Source organism: Muscardinus avellanarius (genome assembly GCF_963383645.1).
Source record: "Muscardinus avellanarius genome assembly, chromosome: 4".
Lineage (NCBI taxonomy): Eukaryota > Metazoa > Chordata > Mammalia > Rodentia > Gliridae > Muscardinus > Muscardinus avellanarius.
This window is the reverse complement of record NC_137789.1, coordinates 123,076,675-123,104,624: the sequence shown is the minus strand read 5'-3', so window position 1 is coordinate 123,104,624 and position 27,950 is coordinate 123,076,675. Positions and strand designations below refer to the sequence as shown.

Sequence of the window (27,950 nt, the reverse complement as noted above, 5' to 3'; positions counted from 1 at the left end):
TATACAGGTTAGCCGCACTATTATCAGAGAGTGATGAGACAATAAACTTAAGCCATGACTACCAGGATATTCTGGAAGCCTTCCAGGGAACTAGACCCGCTCTCATAGATGTCCCTATCCCAGATGTAGAGGAGATTCTCTTCACAGATGGGAGAAGCTTTGTGATGGAATTTGGTATGTGGGAGCAGCAGTGGTAAGTCCTTCCAGAGAGCTGTGGACAAAAGCCTTGGTCCTGGGAATTTATGCCCAGGAAGTGGAGCTCACTGCCCTAATATAGACTTTAAGGTTGGCAAAAGGAAAAACTACTAATGTATACATGGATAGTAGGTATGCCTTTGCCACTGCACATGTGCACTGTGCAATTTACAGAGAGGGGGGCTGTTAGCATCTACAGGAAAACAAATTAAAAATGTCCCTGAGATCCTAATGCTTCTCAAGGTCATATGGATGCCAAAAAGAGTTGCGATTATTCACTGCCCAAGTCATCAGAAAAATAACCCCTTCGAAGCACGAGGAAATCAAGCTGCAGACCAAGCAGCAAAAAGGGCAGCAGAAGGGAGGATGATGCCCCTAATGAAAAACCCCACAGTTACGGGAACAATAACTCCCCTCCCAGAGCTACCGCCCTCACTATAGTGATAAAGAAATAGCTCAACTAGGGGAACACACCACTCTGCCCTCTGGGTGGAAAATGCTCCGAGATGGTTGAGTCTTGGGAAGAGAACTCGTCCACAGAACCCATCTAAACACTCAACTGGGAGAAACCAAGCGGTACCTGATTAACAAAGTGTACTACATCTCATCCTTGGCTCAGTGAGCTGTAAGCAGCTGTCCCACTTGCCAGTAGGTAAACTCAGGGAGACAACAAACATTGGAAAGAAGAGACTGTTCAAAGTATCTCCTCTGGAGATTTTTGGGTGATAAACTTCACTGAGGTAAAGCCTGGAAAGCATGGATTCCACTCCCTTCTAGTTATGGTGGACACTTTCTGAGGTCGGGTTGAAGCCTTCCCAACAAAGGGAGAGACAACTAAGATAGTAGCCAAAAAGCTGCTGGAAGACATTATCCCCAGATTCAGCTTACAACAGCAAAGGGGTCCGATAATGGCCCCGGCTTCATGGCTAACATTATGGAGGATTTGTCTAGGTGTTTAGGAATATCTTGGAAACTACACTGTACTCATAGGCCCCAGAGATCAGAACAAATAGAGGGAATGAATAGAACATTAAAGGAAATTCTTACAAAATATGTGACAGAGCTTGGTGGTAACTGGGTGACTTTCCTGCCTACGGGCCTACTGTTAGGTGTATCCCATATATGCAGGGATTTTCTTCATTCGAAATCATCTATGGACAGCCCCCTCCTCTGTTACATTGGCTAGCTGGTTGTGAACTTGTTAAACTCTCAAATCATAACCTTTGACATTCCCTCCAAGCCTTGCAGACCACCCTAACAGTATCCCATCGAGCAGTGGCCACAGCACAGCACATCCAGAAAGGACAGCTGGATCCATTGGTCCCAGGTCAAGCCCTATCCTGAAAACCATCACCAGGCTGACGAAACATGAAGGGTCCTAAGAAATCCAAAAACACCCCTGAGACTCAGATTCTCAAGATCCTAGGACTAAGGGTCTTGTTATCTTTCCTCCTGGGGGAAATTCTCAGAATTTATGTTCAGGTTGTATAAGATGAGGGGGAGTTTCTTATTTCTCCCCAGAAGCTGTTATTATACAAAAGAGGCCTCTACCTTACCTTAGGCTCCATGACTTACTGGGCAGCAGTTATGATAAAGGTATATAGATGGCTGCCTAGGGGGAGCTGTAACTACACAATGTTGGTCGAGACCCTTACCTCCCCCAGAGCAAAAAGGGCCTCCACTATGCCCATGTCTAAAAACAAATTCCAATGGGGGTACTGAGTTTCTTGTCCATTCATTTGTGCGAAATGAATGGCATATGAATCCAAAGGAATGTAATTAATAATCAGAGATTTTGGACTGGAATATCAGTGGGCATATATATCCCAATCTTTTAACCATCAGAGTGGCATGGTTTGAAATGCCAGGTGTTTGGGCACACTTAATTATGTTAGCTTAAAGAAGATGGTCATAATACAATTAGGAGCACACAAATATAAACCTGAAAAAGGCTGTCAGTATTACCCATATTTTGTTATTGTTGTTTGGATGACACTAGCTTAGTAAAGTATTCTCTTAGGCTCTACATTTCAGAAAGCTATTATATTTTGGGAACATAAACACACCTAACATGCAAAGAAGCCAGTATAACAATATCACAGTTACAAATAAGTTAATACGTTTATCAATTTAGCTTTTACTTTTGGAGTGAAATTTAGAATCTATGACTCAGTAAAATAAATAAAAATACAAGTCTCTGTATATGGTTAATCAGTTTTGCCTACACCATTTGTTGAAGAGAATATCTTTTTTTTCCAGTGTATGTTTTTGGCCTCTTTGTCAAAAATCAATTGGCTGAAAGTGTGTGGACTTGTTTCTGGGTCTTCTATTCTGCTCCATTGGTCTATGTATCTGTTTTTGTGCCAGTACCATGCTGTTTTTATTACTATGGCTTTGTAGTATACTTTAAAGTCAGGGATTGTGATGCCTCCTACATGGTTTTTGTTGCTGAGAACTGCTTTGGCTATTCTGGGTTTTTTTTGTTGTTCCAAATAAATTTAAGGACTGATTTTTCTATGTTTGTGAGGAAATGACCTTGGCAATTTAATGGGCATTGCATTGAATCTGTAGATCATTTTTGGAACTATGGCCATTTTGATGATATTTATTTTGCCTTTTCACAAACATGAAAGATCTTTTCATCTTCCAAAGTCTTCTTTGATTTCTTTTTTCAATGTTTTATAATTTTTTTGTAGAGGTCTTTTACCTCCTTGGTTAAATTTATTCCTAAGTATTTTATTTTTTGTGTGTGGGATATCCTGAGTGAAAATGGTTTTTGGATTTTTTTTTCAGTGGATTTATGGTTGGTATACAGAAAAACTTCTGATTTTTTAAGATTAATTTTGTATGTACACAGTTTGTTGAGTTTGTTTATCAGTTCTATAAGCCTTTTGTTTGAACTTGTTGGGCCTTCTAAATATAGTATCATGTCATCTGCAAATAGTGCAAGTGAGTTCTTCTTTTCCTATTTGTACTCCTTTGATTTCCTTTTCTTGCTTTATTGCTCTGGCTAGAGTCTCAAGTATTATATTGAAAAGAAGTGTTGATAATGAACATCCTTGTCTTGTTCCTGTTTTTAGGAGGAATTCTGGCAGTTTTTCTCCATTCACTATGGTGTTAGTTGTGGGCCTATTGTAGGCTACCTTTATGATGTTGAGGTATGTTTCTTCTATTCTGATTCTCTGCAAGGCTTTTAGCAAAAATGGATGTTGGATTTTGTCAAATGTTTTTTCAGCCTCTAGTGAAATGAGCATTTGTCTTTGGTTCTGTTTATGTTATGAATTACATGAATTAGTACTTTGCACTAAGTCAAACAGAGGTTCAGGATGGGCTCAGTGGTCACTGGAAAACCCTGGAGGAGGCATGAAAACCATTAGACCCTTGACAAGAAAAGATTTCTGCTATCTGAGTACTTTCTCCAGGGATGAGATTGGAAGTGGTTTAGGAAAAACTTCAAAGTCACTAGCATATTTTCATAGAGTGGTAAAAGCAACGGGCATTTCATTTTTTTAAAAAAAATATATTAGGTTGTAAATAAGAATATCTTTCTGGTTGAATGAGTTTGGAGAGAATGAGATGTGTAAGTAACAGAGATATTCCAAATATTAAATGCCAAATTTTAAACCCTGGGGAGAAATATCTATACACCTGACTTAAAGATGAAATAAAAACTCTAAGGAGACTCCAAGATGCCAGAAAGTATATATAGACTGGGTGGCTTTGGCTCATCAATCCGTTTATGATCCTAGCATAAAGCATCCTGTGCCTCTTCTGAGGTCACTCTACTGCTATTATTGAACCATGATTACCCGTGCACAAGACCAGCCTCTCCTGAAGCACATGCTGTTGGGAAGGATGCGCTGTATCTCAGGAAAGCCTTCTTTGGAAAGTGCTCCGCCTATGAGTTGAGTTTCCTTGTGACACTAAAGCAACTTTTCAAGCTGGGCATGATGGTGTACTCATGTAATGCCAGTACTTGGGAGATGAGACAGGAAGATGGCAGGCTCCAGGCCAGTCTTAACAACTTAGGGCAACCCTCAGCAGCTAAATGAGACCCTGTTTCAAAATTAAAAACAACAACAGCAAAAAAGAGCTGGCTGTGTAACTTGGAGGTTGAATGGCACTGGGCTTAATCCAACTATCCTTCCCAGACCCAATAAAGAGTTAGAGTAGAATTACATTGTATTAAAACTCCCAGGGAATTCCTCCTCTCTGTGCTTTTCTGCTCCCTCCCACATATATGCTGCTCCATGTGTCTTCAGTCTGCTTTTCTTTTTGGATATCCATATTTCCCCTTTTATTCATTCTATTGTGCATGTTGTCAAACAGAAAAGCTGAATCAACTTTACAATGCACACTTATATATATCTAGATTTTATGTTTTATTATTATTACTGTGTCACCTCCCTATTCATCTACTCATTTCTCTATCCATTTATCATTTTGTCATATCCTTTTTTGTTGGGTACAAGAGAAGTTGGTATGCTTAATTGCTATGAAACAGTTCAATTTAATTGCATGTATATGTGGATGGCTTTTTAAAAATGTGAACCTGGTAAGGTACTGGCATGGTTATAAAACCAGGTACAGAAGAGTCTGGCTTTTAGTGCGGTCCTTCTTTCTCCTCTTTTTCCCACTGGTAAGCATGGCAACATGTCTCTTGTTCCTTCAGACTTTTCTTTTCTTTTTTTTTTTTTATTGGTGCACTGTATTCATACATCATAGTAGGATACATACTTTTGTAGACATACTTGCACACTTTTCCCAGTCAGCCCCCACCCAATCCCCACCCCATTCTCTCCCTATCCCTCCCTCCCATGCTTGGCTTAGTAGTTGACATCTAGTATTATGGCAATTTATCTAAAATTAAAAATGGTAATCTCACATAACAGTTTCATTTGTCTGATACCAAGCTTTTGATGACTTAAAGATGACATTTCAATATTTCTTTTTGCTTTCTTTCTTACCAGAGAATATTTTTTTTCTTTTTTATTAGGTGAAACTATCATATATTTATATATTTATTTTTCAGAAAAAAATCTATCCTAATATGGAATATGGACTCTAGGTACCCAAAACGATCTTGAAAAAGAACAAAGCTAGAAGATATATATTTTCTGATTTCAAACCATATAAAGCTACAATAATTGAAGCAGTGTAGTACTATTCTAAAGGCAGATATATAAACCATTGGAGTTAAATAAAAGCCTAGAGCTAAATTCTTCCCTATATTGTCAAGTTATTTTTGACAAGGTTTCCACGAACATTTGGTGGTGGAAATGATAATCTTTTAACTAAATATTGTTAAAAAATAATAATTACATGGAAAAGAATAAAATTGGACCCTTACCTAATCCCATATACAAATATTAACTCAAAATAGATAATAGACCTAAATATAAATCTTAAGACTATAAACTTTTAGGAGAAAATCTGGGTCATTAAACCTCACAACATTGAAATTGGCAGTGATTTCTTGGTTATGGTTTCAATGGCACGGGCAACAGAAGCGTATACAAACTCCCTAAAAAATAAAAAAAATATTGTATATCCAAAGACAATGTAAACAGAGTTAACAGTTACTAATAGAATGGGATAAAATATTTCCAATTGCTATATCTGAAGGTATATTAATATTCCAACTAGAAATCCTAAAAATTAACAACAATAAAGGCAAACAATACCCTTTAGAGATAGGTAAAAGACTAACATAAATAATGAATCTCCACAGATAACCAATCTTAGTTGTCTGTTGGATGGAAAATCTTGTTTCTCTAGTTCTAGTGTGTGTTACCTATTTCTTCTTTGTAGTTAATCTCTTTGAGTATTTTCTCTAGTGCTGGTTTTGAAGACATAAATTCCTTCAGTTTCTGTTTGTCATGGAAGCTTCTTATTTCTCCATCTAATTTGATAGAAAGTTTTGCTGGATAGGAAATTTTTGGCTGGAAGTGGTTTTCTTTCAGAGTTTGGAATATGTTACTCCAAGCCCTTCTGGCTCTCATAACTTGGTTTGGGAAGTCTGGAGTGATTCTAATTGGTTTGCCTCTGAATGTCACTTGGCCCTTTGCTTTTGTTGCCTTTAAGATTCTCTGCTTGGCTTCCACATTGGTCATTTTGACAATTATGTGGCGTGGGGATCCTCTTCTCCGATCCTGTCTAAAGGGAGTTCTATAAGTTTCCTGGACCTGTGTATCGGCCTCTTGCTCGATGTCTGGAAAATTTTCTGCTATTAGTTCCTTGAAGAGATTGTTGATCCCTTTGGTTTCACTTTCTTTTCCCTCCTCTATTCCAATTATTCTTAGGTTAGCTCTCTTAAAATGGGCCCATATTTCTTCAATATCAGATTCCTGCTGTCGGATATTTTTTTCTAGATTAGAAACTATGTGTTCATTTTTGGATTGCTCATCTTCTAAGAGTGAGATTCTGTTCTCCATGTGTTCTAATCGGTTGTTTGTGCTTTGAATTGAGGCCTTTACTTCATTAATTGCATCCTTTATCTCTTTTTGGCTCTCTCTGAGTTCTTTTCGAAGCATCTCTATTATTTCTACAGTTATTTTCCTGATTTGATCTTCTAGAATTCTCTGATTTTCAGTTTTATCGGGTTCTGATGTTGTGGGGTTGTGTGCATTCATTGCTCCAGTATTACTCCTCTTTCCCATGATTTCGGATGTTTGTGCCTTCTCTGGGTTCTTCCCTTGGGTCACTATGACTTCACTTAAGGTGTTCTGGATCTCGAGTCAGTAGTATCTCAGACCCCACTACTCCTTTACTGGGTTTTATCACAGAGTCTCCGACCCAGAGAGTCGATAGAGGCTGCTTTAGACTGTAGGGGGTGCCAGGTTGCACGTTCTCCTATGGTGTGATATCTCTGCCACTGCCCCTCCCCCACTGGGTCAAGTCCCAGGGAGTACAGTACTGGGATTTCTCCTCTGTGGCCCGCAATTTGACTCACTGTTCTTGAGTGCGCAGATGTAGCTGTATTGGCCTCGCCAGACTTTTCATTTTAATATAAGCAGAGAGTTACACATCTGTCTATATCCCTGCTTTCCTCTGTTCTTCCCTGATTTATATTGCACATGTGAGCTGCTCATAAGAGCAGCACTTACAAGATGTTCAGCCAACCAGCTCATGAGCCTTATTGGGTCCCTCTAATTGGTTCGAGAGTTGATTTTACAGATTAGTTCGGCTGCTATGGAGATCAGTATGGAGATTCCTCAGAAAATTGGAAATGGATCTACCATATGATCCAGCTATATCATTTCTGAGTATCTTTCCATAAAACCTGAAGTCAGAGAATTACAGTAATATATGCATATCCATGTTCATAGAAGCACAATTCACAATAGCCAAACTATGGAACCAGCTTAGGTGTCCATCAACAGATAAGTAGATGACAAAATTAATGGGATATGCATATAATGGAATTCTCAGCAATTAAGAAACAAAATAATGTCATTTGCAGGAAAATGGATGGATCTGGAGACCTTTATGTTGAGTGAGAATAGTCAGCCACAGAAAGTAAAGGTTCATATATTTTCTTTAATATACAGAAGCTAGGGAGTAATCAGGACACTGGGGGGGTCTTTGGATGATGGAGGAGAAATCCCATAAAGCCAGGGAGGTGGTCTAGGGGAAAGAGGAGGAGGGAGAGGTAAAATCAACAAAGGAATAACTTTCATTGACATTACTACATATATGTAAATACCAATGTCTATCTCAATACCTTGTATGGGAAAAAGTGGGGAGCGTGGAGGGAGCTGGGGTAAAGCTCACCAAGTACTGTGTGCATGCACATCACTATCAATATGATTTAACATTTTTTTCGGTACTGGGGATGGAACCCAGGGGCAGTCTACCTCCCAGAGGCACCCCCGCCCTATTTCTTTATTTACTTTTGAAAGAGGGTCTCACTGAGTTGCAAAGGGCCTTACTAAGTAGCTGAGGCTGCCCGCCAACCATGGCAATCCTCTGGTCTCAGCCTCCAGCCCCACTGATTTACATTTTGATGTGAGACTATAATGCAGCAATAAAAGTATAGGAAAATAAAAACTTATTTTAGGACTTTGTTTATATACACACTCACATGTTTATGTGCACACACTCACACACACACACACACACACACACACACACACACGGAGAAACTAATAATACTCTCTAAAGTCTCCTTAGTTGCTAGAGAAACAGACTCTGGCACCTGGAATCGTGATAATGTTTTGATATTACTTAATTAGTAAATTTGTGCCATGAAATCTCACTTTGTGACAACTTAACTATCTGAGTTACTTTATCACATTGGTGATAAGTTAAACCAAGATTATTACAAATCTCCTATTATTTCTTTTTATCAGACCAGCCAGCGGAGAAGGGATGGTAGCCATCAGCTTGGCAACAGCTATAGAACCCAGGCAAACCAAAAGTGGACTGTGAAACAACTAGAAGCCCACTGTGTGCTTGCCAGTGCATGCAGATGTGCCCCAGATTTAATATAATTAGATGTAATGCAGGAGCAGAGGCAAATCTCCCCCCTCCAAATGGCTCTGCAGTGCTCAGAGGGAAGAGATTCCAGGAGAGGCCAGCTGAGCCCAGAGTCACACCTTCCTTTTTTCTTCTTTGAAATAGGGAAAGACAATATTCCTGCCCTAGTAGTTTCCTCAGTTTGCATTTCAATGAATTTGTTCTTGGTTAAATACAAAGTTGAAAGGGGTGTTACTTTTGTGTTCCCTATAGATCACATGAATTATCCAGCCAAGCCCATTCCTACCTTGGGTTTCTCCATCAGTGAATCCATCCCTCAGGATGGAGGTGAGGCACCCAGCCTTCCAGTCCCATGGCCTGTAACAGTTAAGAGCTCCTGTGTATTCCCTTCCCTTCCCTTTTATTTATTTCTCTTCTCTTCCCTTCCTTCCTTCCTTCCTTCCTTCCTTCCTTCCTTCCTTCCTTCTTCCTCCCTCCCTCTCTTTCTTTTATTTTGTGGTACTGTGAATTAAAATCAGGATTATTCTACCTCTGAGCTACACCTCTGGTCCAGTTAAATTTTATTTTGTAATACGGTCTTGCCATGTTGCTGAGGATCCGATAAGTTGCAGAGGTTGGCACTGAATCTGTGATTCTCCTGCCCCAGCGTCCCAAGTACTGAAAGCACAGGCATGCCTGTCCACAGCCAGCTTCCCTCATGTCTTCTAAGGACTTGGCAGTGTTTATATTTGAATGGAGTCTTTGGTTTTTGTCCTCCTGGTGCTGCAAGAGTTGCTTCTAGAATTTTCTGCTTCTACACAAACAGAACATACAATTTTTTAAGTATCATCCACAAAATACACACAAAGAATTTGTTCTGTTAGCAAATTTTACTGAATATTTTTGATTCAAGTGGAAAAGATTATATCACTCTACAAAAAAAGCACCCCAAAACCATATGAAACTTTTATGTCGTTTTCAGCTTGCAGATCCCAAACAAGGGGTTTAGCCATGCAGTGAGCCTTTAGGCCTCTCAGAGCCCAGATGCCTCATCTCTCCTTTTTTTTTCTTTCTCTCTTTTTCTTTTTTCTTTTCTTTTTTGTGGTACTGGGAATGGAACCCAGTGGCATTGCACCTCCAAGCTACACCCCCAGTCCTATCTTTTAGTCTTTTTATGTTTGAAACAGGGTCTCACTGAGTTGCGAAGGGTCTCACTACGTAGCTGAGGCTGTCCCTGAACCTCGATCCTCTGGTCTCCGCCTTCCAAATGCTGGGATTACAAGAGTGCGCCACCAGGCCCGGCCTCTTCCTTTTTCAATTCTTGAACAAACTTGAGGAGGTGGATGCTTTCCTTATCCTGGGGATTCCTGTGAACTCGGCAATTAGCTAGTTTCTCCAAAGCACGTAGAAGTTTTCTCCTGGCAAAGGACTTTTGTTGTATTTCTAGACCTTTTTTATACTGAATAATTGCTCTGTCTTCAGATTTTTTGTGAAACTGTTGGAAACGGCCATAGTGGAAATGAATGTCTTGTCGTGTGTGATCATCAAGGTTCTTCATGGAGAGTGCTTTCTGAAAATTTTTCATTGCCTTTCCATTTTGGCCTTTTTCTGCATACATTCCAGCCAGGTAAACACAAGCCATGTGAAATGCGGGATTTAGTTTCAACGTCTCCTCAAATTCACGTATAGCCATTTCAACCAATTCGTTAATGTCTTCTGTCTCCTGCCCTCTAGGCTGCAATTTTGTAGCTTTCTTTATTTGGATCATTTTTTTTCTGTAACAGCTCCCTAGCTGAAAATGCACAAAGGAAGAGTTGGGTGTGTCCCGCAAGGCCTTCTTTAACCACTTAAGAGCTTCCTCCACACAACCTTTCTTTAGGTAAAACTTGGCTGCATAGCGATAGACATAGGTCTGGGAGGACATGTGCAGAGCTTTTTTAACATAGTTTTCTCCTTCGTCTTCCTCTTCGGTCTGGGAAGGCATGTTGTTTAGAGGCTCATCAACATACTCATCTTCTTCATCTTCCTCTGGTACAGTCTGAAGCTTCAGGGCCAGAAGAACCATAATATATGCATTCTCTGGATTTAGCCCGACAGCCTTCCTTAAGAGTTCTAGGGAAAGTGATTGTCTATCCTTGGCTGATTCGTTAGAGTAATCCAGGCGGTAGGTGGCGATGGCGTACCCAGCGCTGAATTCTGGATTTTCAGGTTCCACTTCCACAGCCTTTTTGAAGCAGGCCTGGGCCCGCTCATAATTCTTTTTCCCACATTTCAGTAAGGCCCATCCTTCCTCACAGTCCATCTCAGGACACTCTGCCCTGTAGCGGGAGTGATTAGCAAACTTCTTACAGGTATCTTCCACCTTGTCCAGGTAGGTCTGGGCTTCTGCCACTCTGCCCAGGTGGAAACACACCCAGGCACAGTTGCCCCAGGTCACCAGGCTTCCCCTGTCAGACTGGCCCGGGTGCTCTGCCTGGATCAGGGCTTCAGTTTCTCTCAGGCTCTGCAAAGCATCCTCATCCTGCCCTGTCAGGTGTTTCACATAGGCCAGGAGGTTGTGCATTCCCACATTGTATTTGGTTTCTCCAAATTTGATCTCGTCATAGATTCTGTTTTCTAAATCAGGTATTTCAACATCTTCAACCTCCAGCCCCCACGTGAAGTGGCATCTCAGCTGCCTCAGCCTGTCCTGGATCCCATGGTCATCAGCACTCTCACTGTGGAAGGAAAAACAGACTTTGTTAGGTGAGAAACAGCCAAAAGATAAAAGCCCTTCCCCAAGATAAAGCGAATAAAAACCTTGCAAACATAGTGAATGTGCTAAATACCACTAAGTTGCAAACTCAAAACAATTGAAATGGTAAATTTCATCTTACTTGTTATTTTATTGCAATAAAGTTATTGCTAATCTAAACAGAACATTTATAAATTATATATACATTAATGCATTTTCTAGTACACACTACAATTAACATTATAACATCTAAACAGAGAAGATTAGATTACCTGAAATAATGTCTAGAACCCCCCAAGAAATCCTCTGGGAAAATTGATTTTACGGTTTAATAAACTCTCTTATTCCTGTCTCAGCTTCACCACTGATTGTGAAATAATCTAATATCTCTTATTACAAAATAAGCGTAAGTACTTGCCTCACCAGTTTTTCTTGAGGATTAAATATAGTATTTACATAACATGTTTAGAAGTGAGATTGACACTTAACAACTATCCAGAAAGGGTAGCAATGATTATAACATTTTTTTTATTATTTTATTATTTAAGTTGGTATTCAGAGGAGGGTTGAGCACAGACCTAGATTTGTATTTATCTGGAACTTTTTCTCTTCTCAAATTTTACCTAGTGGGGGGGACACTACAGGACACTGGCAGGGCGATTGTAGATAATGACTTTTCATCTCCTGATCTCAGGAGTTATTTGACTGAGGATTCAGTTAGGAACATAGAGAAATTCTACATGAGGCCTTTAAAGTAAAGAAGATATGGAAATTCCAAGCAGAGAATTCTAGCCAAAGCCCATGGAAAGGAGGCTATTGAGGGGCTGCGGGCAGCCTGGATCCCCAAGAGATGGTGCCCTGTCCATCTTGAGTCCATTCAGACCTTCACTGGAGCCCGACACTCAGAAAGTTACAACAGACACCTACAGAGGAAGCTCAGGAGCCTCTCCCAAAACATTCCCACCACATCTGCACAAGACAAGACAGCTGGCTGAGCCCTAATGCAGTTCACACAGCTGTGTGGGTCCTGCTTCTCCTCCATGGTGAGGAATGAGCAGAAAGCAATGTCTCTACTCAGACGCCTTGTCCTTTCCACACATGATGGGAAATAGTAGGTTTGGTGGGAAAAAAATCTCTAAAACTGGGGGTCATTTTATGCCTTCCTGCAACATTCATTTTCCCTCCCCCTTTTTAGGCTATTACATGAGTTAATTTTCTTAGGCTGATGCTAAAGAAGTAAAAATCCAGCTGGAACAATGCCATTTAGGTTTTTTTCATTCATTCTCCTTCCTTCGTTCCTTCGTTCCTTCCTTCCTCCCTCCCTCCCTCTCTCTCTCTCTCTTCCTTCCTTCCTTTCTTTCTTTCTTTCTTTCTTTCTTTCTTTCTTTCTTCTTTTCTTTTCTTTTCTTTTCTTTTCTTTTCTTTCTTTGCTCTTTGTAGTTGTACTGAATATGGAACTCAGGGGTCTTTTATTGATGTGCTAAAAACACAGCCCTATTTTTTTTTAATTATGAAACTGCCTCACTACGTTGTTGAGGCTGACCACAAATCTGCAATCCTCTTGTCTCAGTCTCCCACATTCTGGTGTTACAAGTGTGTACCATCATGCCTGGCCCAGTTGAGATTTCTTAGTACTCTATAGGCACGTATGTATCTGTACATACACCCATGCGAGCAGGCACACATACAGGCTCATTTCATTAGAAGGGTTTAAAACCTGTCTTTACTGAGAATACACTGATGAGGCAGATAGTATTAATTATCATCATTTATAACAATTCAGAAACAATGGCAGAGAAGCAGAGAAGTCCTTACCTCATGGTTGCTGTGAACAAGGCAGCTGTTCTGGTCCTGGGATTCTCAGAGATCTGTGCTGTCTGTCTCTGTAGATGATATAAACTGGAACCCTAAAACAGGGCTATATAAGTGAGTAATGATGAGGCTGTGGGTGTGTCTTTCCAATCAGAACGTGATACCGGAAATGAGAAAGCAGAAGCAAAGCTGTCACATCAGACTCCAGGAAACTTAGGCAGAAATTGCCTTCTTTGTCCTCTTCAGAGAACTGGTTGAGAGGAGGCTGGTGAGGTGTGAATTCTCTCTCAGCCTGCTGGAGAAACCTGCGCCTCGGAGATCCTCTTTAGTTCAGAGTTCACTGAATCTGTGTCCAGGGACAGCTGTGAAAATGTGTGTGTGACCTTGGGAAAGTCACAGCTCCACTTCTGCGCCTGTGTGTACGACTGGAATAGGGGATGATTTCAAAGATGGATGAAATAGTGGACATCTTTGAATGTCTGAATGGGAGTCTCTACTCACACTTGCTGCCATTATCTGAGACTGGGTTGGATTATTAAGCATTCTATACATTTGTTTACCTTCTGGAGAATGGTCAGTGGCATAAGGCATCTTGTAATCTGTTGCGTGTTCATAGATATAGAGGGGACCCATGTGTCAGCAACTGGAGCCTTTAAGCAAAGCATTTTAGGGCTGAATGATAATGCACGTCTCATTCCAGTGCTCTCTGGTCTAGCCATTGGATGTGATTCCATTCCTCAGAAAAATGCTTCTGTGGGAGTCTGACCATGAGCACAGGTTTGGCTCTTGTTATTGGTGTCTGCTCAGCTTTCCTTTTCTCAAACTTTCACTGGAAAATGTGCACTGTCTAGATACATGTGGTAACATAGTGGTTTTTCAGCATCGTCAAAGAAACATGTTCAGCACAACTATAGTCACTTTAAGGTGGTGGAGGAAAGCGTCAATCTCGTAGGAAATGATCACACCTGCTTTCCTGGACAGCTGAATCAGGGTGAGCTGGGCCTGTCTCCTACATATTCAGGGGTCACTGTCAACTATGAATTTTCGTGTGTTCTTGAGGACATTTAGGACCACCACAGGAACAAAAGACTAAAATACTCCCGGGCCTTAAGCCCCTGCCTGACCTTCCATCCACTAAAAGAACAATATTTGGGAAAGACAGGAAAAACTGCCAAGGTCTTCACTCCCTAACCTGTCATTCCTTCAAGTTGAAGTTTTCCTTCCTCCTTCCTTCCGATATTTAAAAAAAACCTCATCACAAAAACTAGGAGGACCATAAGATCTGAGGCACCATATTAGCCAGAATATTGGCATCATAATGTCTGGATCCCTCTGTGACACGTCAGTGTTGTATCTCTTGGACGGAAGCCTCAATTAATGCCTGGCCTGTGCATGCTCTTAAGACTTAGTCTCATTTCCAGCACTTTTCTTTCCAACAATATCATCTTCCATAACAGCCACAAAATAATAGGAACAGAGGACACTTGTTCATAGTGAAGAAAGTCAAGCAGTTGAATTGAGACAAAGAGAATCAGAGAAAAGAGATGGACATTTCTGAAAGTGTCTTTTGTCCTCCAGCTGCGTGGCCATGAGGCACAGTTCATAGTCAGTGTCTTATGGAGTTTCTGGGGGATTGGTGACCGGTATGAAGCCAGATTAACAGTGACTTAAGATTTCAGATGGGAAATATGGAGAGGGGGCATACGAGATTTATTTAGCAAGGTGAGTAGAAGCCCACGTGAAGGGAGAAGTCATAATCCAAAAGAGTATCTGAGCATCCCTTTTCCTAGGGGAAAACAGAAATGGCGTCTTCCACTTTGGGGATACACTGGGTCTTGAATCATTCTTCTCACTTGTTATGTATCTGGACATGGTTCCTGGCAGTTGCCACCATAGCTGAGTGTGTCCAGATTGGTTCCACAACCTTGAAAAATTTTCCCATGAACACAAGTGAAACTCACAGTTTTAGTGCTGTGTCTGTGCACTAATATTGGAAAGCCTAATCTTAGGCAGGCACACCCGGTGCCTTTTAGATGCAAAAAAGTAGTGTCTGGCCATGAAGGAGATGCTTTATCTTGGAGTTTTTCTTTGCCAGAAGTGCAGTAAGCCCTAATCCTTTCCCTTCCCTCTCGCTTTGCCTAGCTACCTAACATTTCCAGAACTGCAGAGGTTCACTGAATCTCTAGCACCTGAATCTCTAGCACATCTGCCTTGGGCCTTATAAAGGAACACCAGCATGTTGTGTCCTCCCCTGGAGGCAGCTGCCTGGAATGTGGATGATGCACAGGAAAGGGAGACCTAGGGCAGCTGTTCTGTTTTTACTCGGGCTCCTCTATGTAGAAAGAATCTGGTGTCACATACAAAAATGTCCTCCTAATAAAGTTAGGAGCACTGTGGTTGTTGTATGTGTTGTCAGTTTAATAGAAATAATCAGTCTACCTCACTTGGGAATGAAGACATTTGGGCTTAGAAAATGATAGCCCAACTGGAGGTGATGGCATACATCTGCAATCCCAGGTCTTGCTAAATTGTTGAGGTTGGCCTGGAAGCTGAGATCTTCTTGTTTCAGCCTCCCAAGTACTAAGATTTCAGGTGTGAGCCACCACACCCTGGCACTCTACCACTTTAGTAGAGTACATAATATCTTATGTACCAAAGGGACAGGGAATACATTCCACAACCATTCAGGGTGTTTGATTGTTTTTCTGAGACTGTCATTGTGCTTTGAAATAGATCCCATGAATAATGAAACTTATATCAGTAAAAAAAAAAAAAAAAAAAAAAGAAATGCTCCACTTGGGTTAAAGATACATTTGTGAAGAAGTAGTTTAAGAGGAAAGATTTTATGTTTTATCAAGATAATCTCTTGTGTATACTTTCATTGTTAGGGCTTTGGTGACCTAGTAAACTATATTGTAGCAGAGTCAGAGTTTAAATGTCTGTGTTGCCTAGCCTGTTAATGACTACCTTTAAAGGTAAAGTAACAAATGTTACTTTGGGTTAGTATAGTATATTTGATACCCTGTATATCTATAACTATAGATGTGTATACCTCTGGGGGCTAAATATGCTGTGTATCTGAGGTATAGTTAAATATTTCTTAATAAATAGAAGTTCATAAAGTTTTTGTTTTTTTTTTTAATAAACTTGTCTGCATACTGATAAATACAGGTCTGGAAGGACATGTTGTTCAAAGATTCTTCAATATGTTCTTTTCCTTCATATTTCTGTCCTACATACTGAAGTTTCAGGGCCAGAAGAACCTCAACATATGCATCCTCTGGATTTAGCCTCACAGTCTTCCTTTAAGTTCCAGGGAAGGGCCTTTTCCATTGTTGGCTGATGACTTAGAGTAATCCAGTCAGCAGGTGACGGTGTCTTACTCCGTGCTGAATTCCGAGGTTTCAGGCTTCACCTCCAGAGGCTTTTTGAAGCAAGCCTGGGCCCGCTCATAATTCTTTCTCCCTCACTTTAACAAGGCCCATCATTCCTAACAGTTCATCTCAGGAAACTCCACCCTATAGCGGAAATGATTTGCAGACATCCTGCATCTATTTTCACCTTGTCCAGACAGGTCTGGGCTTCTGCCACTCTTCCTACACCCAGGCAGAGTTGCCCCAGGGCACCAGGCTTCCCCTGTCTGACTGGCCGGTGTCCTGTGTCTGGATCACGTCTTCAGTTTCTCTCCAGCTCTGCAGGGCATCCTCATCCTGCCCTGTCAGGAGTTTCACACAGGCCAGGAGGTTGTGCATTCCCACATGGCATTTGGTGTTGGGGAAATCCATCTGATCCTAGACTCTGTTTCCTAAATCAGGTATTTCAATGTTTTTCATTTTCAGCCCTCACCTGAAGTGGCATCTCAACACACTTTCAGAAACTAATAAACCATGGAAGAATTTATTTCTAGGCTTTTTATTTTACTCCACTGGTTTATATGTCTGCCTTTATAGCAGTACTACACTGTTTTAACTATTGTAGCTTTATAAGGTTTGAAATCAGAAAATGTACATCTTCTTTTCTAGCTTTGTTTTTTTTTTTAGATTATTTTGGGTGTTTAGAGTTCATATTTTATGTTAGGATAGATTTTTTCTGATAAATAAATAAATAAATGTATGATAGTTTCACCTTAAAAGAAAAAAGAAAAAATATCCTCTGGTAAGAAAGAAAGCAAAACGAAATATTGAAATGTTACCTGTAAGTGATCAAAAGCTTGATATCAGAAAAATGAATCTGTTATGTGAAATTAGCATTGTTAATTTTGGATAAATTAGATGTCAACCACTAAGCCAAGCACGGGAAGGAGGGATGGGGAGGGAATGGGGTGGGGATCAGGTAGGGGCTAACTGGGTGATGTGTGCATATATGTCTACACAAGGTTTTTTTTTTATTATCCCATTACGATGTATGAATACAGTACACCAATAAAAAATAAAAAAGAAAGAAACTAATAAACTTTTAAGTACCTATAGTTACTCAAAAAACAGATCCTGGTACTTGGAGTCATGATACTGTTTTGGTAGTAATTGATTAGTGAGTTTGTGATAGGACACCTCACTTCCTGAAAACTTAAACAGTATCTGAGTTACTTTCTCATATTGGTGATGCATTTATCCAGGAAGATTACAAATTCTTCATTATTCCTTTTTTCTAAGAACAGCCAGTGGCTTAGTAATGATAGTTATCAGCTTGGGAACAACAATAAAACTTAAGCAAACCAAAAACTGCCTGTGAGATAATTAGATACACGCTGTGTGTTTTCCTGTGAGTAAAGGTAAGCTCCAGATTTCTCATTTAGATTTATTCCAGGAGCAGAGACAAATCTCCCCCTCCAAGTGGCTCTGCAGTGCTGATAGAGAAGGGATTCCAGGAGAGGCAAGATGAGCCCAGAGTCATACCTTCCTTTATTCTTTTTCTTTTTTTAAATAGGAAAAGACAATATTTCTGTTTTTTTGTTTTGTTTTGTTTTGTTTTGTTTTGCGGGTCTAAAGATGGAACCCAGGGGCATTTGACCTCCGAACCACATCCCCTGCCGTATTTTTATTCTATATTTTGAAATAGGGTCTCACTAAGTTGTGGAGGGCCTCACTAAGTAGCTGAAGCTGTCCGCGAACCGCGATCCTCTGGTTTCAGCCTCCCGAATGCTGGGATTACAAGTGTGAGCCATCACGCTCGGTGGAAAAGACAATATTTCTTACCTGGTAGTTTCCTCTGTTTATATTTTAATGAATTTGTTCTTGATTAATTACAACTAAAATTCAAAAGGATGTTACTTGTGTGTCCCTCCCCAAATATTATGTGAAATACCAGCCAAGCCCATTGCTGTGCTCACTTCCTCCATCAGTCAATTTACCCCTCAGGATTGAGGGGAAAATCCCAGCCTTCAATTCCATGGTCTGTAAAAGTTAATAGCTCCCTGTATCCCCTTACCTCTTATTTTCTTAACTTTTTGCCAAAGAAAACAAGATAGTGTGTTTTATTTCAACAGTAACTTCCTTAATTGGAACACTAGGCAAAATTCATTCTGCAAATATGTTTTTTTTAGGAGGTCAAAATATGTGTGTAGCAAGTTTTCCAAATTTCTTAGACAAGAATTTTCAAACTATACAAAACAATTAGGAACAATGTATCAGCAACATTCCAGTTTGAATTTAAGCTAAATAAACAAACTATATAAATTACCTCAAATAATTTTTGTTAATATTTAAGAAAACAATATATTTTCAATAAGTTAAAATGTCTATCTACTCATTCCCCCCCCCCTCCTTTTGGTACTGGGGATTGAACCCAAGAGGCATTTTACCTATGATTTACACCCCCAGCCTTTTTCTTTCTTTTTTTTTTTAATTTTAAAACAGTCTCAATTTGCTACAAGTCTCACTAAATTGATGACTGATCTTAAACTTGTGATCCTCCTGTGTCAGTCTCTCAAGTACTGAGATTACAGACATGTACTACCATGTCTGGCTTACTCTTCCCATCTGCTAGTAGTCCTCCCTGGAAGTATAAGTTTTCTTCACTAGATTTATTTATTTATTTTTTCTAGCAGTGAAATGTTTATTATGTTATCATTTATAATGGGAATTTTTATTATTAACATCAAAAGTATAATTATATTACCCTCTTGTTTTTCTTCAGTGTTATTATTTTCAGAGAAAACTTATTTATTCTATTTTTCTTGTTATCTTGGAATATAATATTTTGAAGTTGTAAAAGCAAGTAATAACTAGTAAATAGACTTTCAAAAATATGATTGTGAAGTCTCTATCATTCCAAATACGTGTAGAACTACCTTATTCCCACACAAACAATCATAACCGGTCCTTCTCAAGGATTTATTCCATGAAATTTGTCAAAGTTACAGCAATATCTTCACTAGATTTAAATAAAAAATCCAAATACTTACTCATAGTAAGAGATCCTGGCATTAACTATAGCTGAGTTTATCAGAAACACAAAATCATAAAATATATCAAGCATTTACAAATGATTCCTTACAGGAAGTCTTTACAACCCCTAAGTGACAAAGGTGGTTTTCCACTTTCTAATAACACTGAGAGCTTATCCTGTGTGTCATTCATTGGAACGGCATTCTGACTGATGATGAATAATACCCAGGAAATTCATTCATCCACTTAGTAATGTTTCATTATAAAGTTAATACTTTGAGCAATATTAAACAATTTTAGACTCCATTAGGATGACATTTCTAGAAGTCTTAATAACTTGACAACAAGGCATCTTTATGAAGCCATTTATTAAAATGGAAAGAAAGATGGTACATTCTGGTTTTTGGTTGAGTAATTAAATTCGATAATTTCATTTGTTACTTCTTGAAAAGCACTAAATGGGAATCAGGTATAAACAGGCTCGCTGGTTCTCAAGCTCCTCCAATGGAAAGCATTCTGGAATTTGAGCAGTGAACAATCATCTGGTTCCTATGCAACACCCAGCTTCAAAGCTGTCAGGGGATACACGTTCCACTCCAGGAAAGAAAATCCCAATCTCAAACACTTCAACTCCAATAATTTACATTAGACCTTGCTCCATCACTGAAGAGGAAGTGCTCACTGAATATGGATGAAGAGGCAGAACCCTTACTGCCATTGTTCATTACTAATTTTTGCATAAATTTTTATATCAAAATATGTGCATATAAAACATTTGTAAGGGTAAATTAGTGCTAAGTATTTAAAAATACACAGTAACAACCACAAAAGTCCTTTTTTTGTGTTCTGAAACCTTACAAATGTTTTCAAGATTAGAAATCTGAACACCCTGGCAACATTTTAAAAAACTTGTGAAAATACATGTATGTTGCAGAGGGCTCCAGAGCTCACCATCTCATAAAAACAAAACCAAAGTTATGGTGCTTCTGTTACTGCCTGATCCTCTAGCTAGGCCAGGAAGGTGACCACTGAATACTAAACTCAGGTATTTACTAAACAGTGTTGATATTTACCAGCCAAACTCAGCCCTCACAATCCAGCTGAACCAGGATAGTCTTTCTCAATTCGTCCATTAAGAGTTTGAAACATTTTCTATTAAAGCCTTCATTTTTCCTGTAGACTTCAACATATGTGGTCCAAATGATGCTGTCTCTGAGGTAGCCCCTGGTCAAGACTTTGGAGCTCCCTTTTCAAACCTTACCTTGGCTATTGCTTTGATACCAGTAAGCAAGCTTCCTTTTCAGCGCTTCCTTGATGAGGGCAGCAGGGTCAGTGGCATCGACTGGCTTGGGCTGCACATCTTGCCCTGACCTCTTGACTGACTGAAGTTTTATACTGTTCATATCTTTAAGGATCTCTAGCATATTTGGCATGCCAGATTTCTTTGGGTTGTTCTTAGCCAAAGTCTTTTCAGCACTGCTTCTTTGCTCTCTTCACTCTTTAATTAGATCAATAGCAGATGTACTTTGGTGGAGCCCTGGTGAAGGTGGAGGGGTGCTGAGGGAGGGGTAGGGGAGGAGGTGGTGCTGTGATAACAGATGTGGGGGGATCCAAGTCACCTGCTGTGGGGAGCCAATAAGGTTTTCCCCTTTAAGAATACTTCTGACTGTCCTTTGCCCAGAGCCAATAAGGTTTGGGGTCATGGAAAGTTCAACGTCTGAGAGAAGCTCAGGTGGAATTGATTGCTTTGACCGTTAAGCGCACAGGTGGTGACGGCACAGGCTTGATTGGTTTGACCGTTACGTGCGTAGGTGGTGACGTCACGAGGGTTGGTATAAATAGGACGAGAGCGATAAAACCAGGATCGGTCAGTAGAGATATCGACCCGGGAGTGTACTGGCGATCCTTCCATGAGAGAATAAAGTATTCTATGAATAAAATTCATTGAATAAAATTCTTTTCATCCTCACTCCTCTCTTCAGAACCCGTACTTTTGCCGGCTGGCTCCGGCAGGTGGTGGCCCGTACGGAGAGATTCTGAAACTGAGGACGCAGTGAAGGACACCGCTGAAGAGAAAGAGAGCGTGCTCGAAGACTTGTGGTGGCGGTGAGTAACGTGGAAGTTGTAATATACAATGGGTCTAAAACTTAGTCTTTTGTTTTTTGTAGAGATGTTAAGAGATATGCTTGGTGTAAGTAAAACTAAGATAGAACACAAAGGTGTTTTGCCTTCACTTCCTAAGGAAGATGAGGAAACTGAAGAAGAGGAGCAGCTTGAGGAAACTGCTGCTCGGTTCCATAGAAATGAGTTAGGGGCTTATCCTGATATTCCAGAAACTCTGGAGCCCAGTTTTTTTTATAAAACAATTAGAAGTAGCTGTAGAGACTTTAACTAAACGTTTAGATCAGATAGCTCCTTCAAATAGTGAAAAAGAAGGACCTCAACAATATTCTCCTATTATCAGCAATACGAACCTTCAAAATTCTCCCACTGTAGCATTTGCTAAACAAAGCACTGAAAAACACCGACCTTTATCTGTAATATCACCGCTTCAAGCGGCTATAAATCGGGCTGCAGAAAACGGAGAAGATACTAGGGGATTTAGAGTTTTCCCCGTTACTGAAGACCCTGATGGTCGAGGAGGTGTGATTAGAGGACATAGACCCTTTCCTTTCAAACAATTAAAAGAATTAAAAACAGCTGTAGCCAGGCCTGGTGGCGCACGCTTGTAATCCCTGCACTTGGGAAGCAGAGACAGGAGGATCGCCAGGTTCGAAGCCAGCCGCGCACGCTGACTTAGGATACCCTGTTTCCAAATAAAAATGTAAAAATAGGTCTGGGAGTGTAGCCCGGAGGTAGAAGGGTTTCCAGGAACCCCAGAACCACCAAAAAAAAAAAAAAAATTCAGTTACATAAAGATAATTTAAAACCATTAAATGATTTTCAAAAACTTTTAGGTGATATTAATTGGCTAAGACCATCTTTAAATATTACTACTGGAGAATTAAAACCTTTATTTGATATCTTAAAAGGTGACTCAGACCCAACTTCCTCTTGGATTTTAACAGAGGAAGGATGTGCTGCTCTTAAAAAAGTTGAATTGGCTATTGAATGTCAAAGAAAACAGTACATTGACTATGCTAAAGAATGGGCTGCTTATATATTAACATCAGCACATACGCCCACTGCTGTTTTGTGGCAGGATGAACCATTAATGTGGATACATTTACCCACTACTCCAAGCAGAGTCTTAATGTCATACTGGGAATTAGTTGCCTGCTTGGTGTGTTCTGTCAGATCAGAATCTATAAAATATTTTGGAAAAGAACCTTCACTTAATAGTGTTCCTTTTACTAAACAACAAGTACAATGGCTTTTTCAAAATGCTGGTTCATGGGCTATTGCTTTTGCATCTTTTATTGGAAAAATTGACAATCATTTACCTCATGATAAATTATTACAGTTTGTTAATAAACATGCTCTTATATTTCCTAAGATAATTCATGCTACTCCCATATCTCAAGCAGTCTTGGTATTTACTGATGGCTCATCAAATGGTAAGGCATCTTATGTAATTAATAAACATAGTACTACAATTCAAACATCTTTTACATCTGCTCAAGTTGTAGAATTGCATGCAGTAGCAGATGTTTTTCAACATCTATCTGATACGCCTTTTAATTTATATACAGATAGTTTATATATAACTAATGCCCTTCAAACATTAGAAACTGTACCATATATTGATACACATAATAAATTGATAGGTAATTTATTTTTTCAAATTCAAACTCAAATCTTATCACGCCAACATCCTTGTTTTATTGGGCATATAAGAGCACATTCTGCCCTGCCTGGTCCTTTGGCAGAAGGTAATCAGATTGCTGACGATGCTACAAAGTTAGTCTGCCCCTCTCAATTGGAACAAGCTCAACGATCACATTCTTTACATCATCAAAATAGTGCTGGTCTGCGTAAACAGTTTCAAATTACTCGAGAAGCAGCACGACAAATTGTTAAACAATGCCCTATATGTCCAGAGTATTTACCTGTTCCTCATTTAGGTGTAAATCCACGGGGATTGGTTCCCAATAATTTATGGCAAATGGATGTTACGCACATTTCTGCCTTTGGTAAACAAAAGTATGTTCATGTGTCTATTGATACTTTTTCAGGATTTATTATGGCTACAGCCCAAACTGGGGAGGCCGCTAAGCATGTGATTTCCCATTGTTTAAAATGTTTTGCTTTCTCAGGTCTTCCTACCTACATTAAAACTGATAATGGTTCAGGATATACAAGTATGGCTTTTAAACGATTTTGCAATACATACAATATTCAGCATATTACAGGTATACCCTATAATCCTCAAGGACAGGGTATTGTAGAACGTGCCCACAATTCTTTAAAAACAACACTTTTGAAAATAAATAAAAAGGGGGAGTTATATCCCCATTCACCACAGAACTCTTTAAATCATGCTCTTTTCATTCTTAATTTCTTGAATGCTGACAAAACTGGTCGCACAGCAGCAGATAGATATTGGCATCCATCCTCCAAAAACAACTTTGCCCTAGTGAAATGGAAAGATCCTTGCACAGGAATTTGGAAAGGTCCTGACCCTGTACTAATATGGGGAAGAGGGCATGTTTGTGTTTTTTCACAGGATGAAGATAATGCACGGTGGATACCTGAGCAGCTGGTGCGACATATGGATCAAGCAAGAATGGAAGTTTCTCAGATCAATGCTGATGATGCTCCTAGCTTCAATGTTGAATGAAACATGGACTTACGTTCCACATCATCCCATATTCATCCAGCTGTTTGGGAACAACGGAAGATCACTGTCTTCAGTGACAACTCACGATTACTGGGACTTCTTGCTTTGAACTTTACACCCATTACAGAAACTTTTAATTATTTTGGACAAAGAATTGGAACTTTTGGCTATTTTGGACAAAGAACTGGTACACTCTTATGTTTTCCTAAAAATGTCAAAAAGATGGGATGTCTGCAGTTGATGCCCATGATATTGCAGACAAATACTAAGACTAAGATTAATTGTGCTATTAAAGATGTGGTCTTGTGGGACCCTGGTTACACAGGGAAAGAAGATAAAAATGTTAGCCCACAAATAACTTGTATACCCTGTTAAACTGATTTAACATATGGAAATTCTAATGTTAATTGGAAAAAATGTCTTACTGAAATACCTATTTTTCATGATATACCCAATACCTTGTTTATTAGAGGCTTGGGACAAAGTGTGACCTCGGATGAAGTGAGAACATTTTTATTCAGCAGAAGTACATGATCTACATCTAAAAAGTACCCCTATTTAAGAGGCTGGTAGTCAGTGACGGGTAAGATTTCCTTGGGACAAGGAAACCTAAGACAGGATATACAGCTTAGCTCTGTATTATCCAAAGACGGGTAATCCTTGATACCTGAAGGAAACAACCTAAGACAGGCACAGTCTTCTTTTGAATATAATAAGAAAGGGGGAACTGTGGGGAGCCAATAAGGTTTTCCCCTTTAAGAATACTTCTGACTGTCCTTTGCCCAGAGCCAATAAGGTTTGGGGTCATGGAAAGTTCAACGTCTGAGAGAAGCTCAGGTGGAATTGATTGCTTTGACCGTTAAGCGCACAGGTGGTGACGGCACAGGCTTGATTGGTTTGACCGTTACGTGCGTAGGTGGTGACGTCATGAGGGTTGGTATAAATAGGACGAGAGCGATAAAACCAGGATCGGTCAGTAGAGATATCGACCCGGGAGTGTACTGGCGATCCTTCCATGAGAGAATAAAGTATTCTATGAATAAAATTCATTGAATAAAATTCTTTTCATCCTCACTCCTCTCTTCAGAACCCGTACTTTTTCCGGCTGGCTCCGGCAACCTGCGATGAAATTCGTTGCTCTTGTAGTATTACAGTTTCGTCGAATTGAGCTCTGAGAGAAGCAAGTTCATTTTCCAGTGCACAGATCTTCCGCAGGGCCTCTTCAATGGCCAGTGTCTTGTTCTTTGGCAGAAGCTCCTCTTGAAACAAATTTGGTAAGAAAAACTGCCTGCTTGGGGGCTTCTCAAAGAAAGGAAGGTCGTCTTCAAGGAGTGCCTTTGACCTGACTTCTGTCCTTAGTCTGGTTGACCACTCTCCTCCTTTGACTACCTACCTAACATCAGCAAAAGATGCCACTACATCCTCTCCTGGGTGGTTGGGACTCCATTTGTTTGCATGGCTGTTAAGCTGAAATGCTGAAACTGAACTCTTGGACACTGAATCAGAGATAAGTCAGTACCAATTTTCCTTGTGTTACTTCAAGATGGACCATATGGCTTTCCAGACCATAGTACGGATTGCATGCTTACTCCAATTTGTTGAAAAACCATCCTAATCAGGCACTTAATCCAGCCAAGCATTTAGATGGCAAAGTCTTCGCAAATTTGCATTTCAAGTACTTTAGGCATACATAGCAGCACATGGTCCATAAAGCATGCTCGGCTGCGTGGCAGCTAACCTCCCTGTACCTTTTCTACTCCTTCTTTACCTTTTGTACTCCTTCCTTCCTTCCTTCCTTCCTTCCTTCCTTCCTTCCTTCCTTCCTCTCTCCTTCCATCACTCCTTCCCTTCCTTTCTCCTTTCTCTCTGTTGCTGTGTGTGTGTGTGTGTGTGTGTGTGTGTGTGTGTGTGTGTTACTCTGAATTGAACTCAGAAGTGTTCTACATCTGAGCTACACCCCTGGCCCTGTTAAACAAAATCTTATTTTAAAACAAGGTCTTTTTATGTTGCTGAGGGTCTTGATAAGTTGTAGCAGTTGGCCTTGAATCTGTGATTCTCCTGCCCCTACCCCACAAATACTGAAACGACAGGCATGGCTGTCCACAGCTTTCCTCATGTCTTCTAAGGATTTGTCAGTGTTTATATTTGAATGGTGTCCTTGGTTTTAGTCCTCCTAGTGCTTCTATAATTTCCTGCTTCTATACAAACACAGAACATACAATTTTTTAAGTATCACCCACAAAATACATGCAAATAATTTGTTTTGTTAGCAAATTGTGTTGAAGATTTTTGGTTCAGGGGAAAAGGAGGTAGTTACACCTCATACAGAAAGTTCCTAAGAAGTATATTAAGCTATTTATGTCCTTTTCAACTTGCATATCCCAAACCTGGGGCTAAGCCCAGCAATTAGCCTCCTCTCAGATCCCAGCAGCCTCATTTTCTTCATCTTTCAATCCATTGCCAAATTTGAGGGGGGGCATTTTCCTCATCCTGGGCATTCTGGCAAACACGACTTTCAGCCAGTTTCTTCAAAGATATAAAAGTTTTACCCTGGCAAAGGATTTTATTTCTAGCCATTTTTATTTATTTTTATTGGTGTATCATAATCAAACGTCTTAATAGGTATAAGATTGCAGAGGCATCATGCGTACATCAATCATTTAGCCCTTCCCCAGTTCCCACCTCCATTGCCTCCTTGCTTCTTCCTTCTCATGTTTGGCTTCTTGATTTACTTTAATATGTTTATAAATGTATTTTGTGTATATTAGAGAATTTCTATTTTTCTCCTTCCAATCCCCCTCAGTAAAGTCACCTTATTTGCTCATCTGTTCTTTCTCCTTCTTTGTCTAGAGATTCTCCTATGCCCGTTTTTCCCCCTATCTTCTACATATTAGATAGAGCATCTGATTTTTTTACTTTTTGTGACTGATTAATTTGACTTAGCATAATGTTCTCCAGTTCCATCTATTTCCCTGCAAATGATGTCATTTGTTCTCTATGGCTGAGTAAAATTTCATTGTGTGCATGTGCCATAGTTTTGTAATCCATTCATCTGTTGATGGACATATTGGTTGGTTCCATAGTTGGCAATGGTGAATTGTGTGGCTATGAACATAGATACATATGCATTAGTTTGGTAGTTTGTTTTCTATTCTTTTGGGTAGATGCCAGATGTGGTATTGCTCGATTATATGGTAGGATAGTTCTCATTCTTCTGAGGCTCCTGCTTTCCAAAATGGTTGCACTAATTTGCAGTCCCACCAACAATGTATTAGGGTTTTTACTTCTCCACATCCTTGCCAGCATTTGTTGCTGTTTGTGTTTTTAATAATTGCCATTCTAAGTGGAGTTAGGTGAAATCTCAGGGTTTTAGATTGCTAATGATGTTGAACATTTTTTTCATACATTTATTGGCCATTTGAATTTCTTCTTTTGTGAAATGTCTATTTAGTTCACTTGCCCATTTTTTAAAATAAATTTTTATTGGCACATTGTAGTCACACATCTGAATGGGATAAGATATACATGCACACATCACCCAATCAGCCCCTACCCAATCTCTAACCCCTTCCCTCCCCCTCTCTCC

At 39.8% G+C, this 27,950-nt stretch overlaps 1 protein-coding gene and 1 pseudogene across 2 annotated transcripts; both read right to left on the bottom strand.

Annotated features, from left to right (window-relative positions):
• Window positions 1-47: 47 nt before the first annotated feature.
• Window positions 48-16,950, bottom strand: LOC308262413 (interferon-induced protein with tetratricopeptide repeats 1B-like; the record flags this gene model as incomplete). Its single annotated transcript, XM_080694831.1, has 3 exons — window positions 48-232; window positions 9,946-11,369; window positions 16,844-16,950. 3 exons carry the CDS (start codon window positions 16,948-16,950, stop codon window positions 48-50), a joined length of 1,716 nt encoding a protein of 571 aa, XP_080550957.1.
• A 3,766-nt stretch (window positions 16,951-20,716) lies between these two features.
• LOC308261852 (mitochondrial fission regulator 1-like) lies at window positions 20,717-26,004 on the bottom strand (annotated as a pseudogene). The gene is made up of 2 exons: window positions 25,484-26,004; window positions 20,717-21,203 (listed from the first exon to the last, which is right to left on the bottom strand). The product of its transcript is annotated as a mitochondrial fission regulator 1-like (transcript).
• Window positions 26,005-27,950: the final 1,946 nt, after the last annotated feature.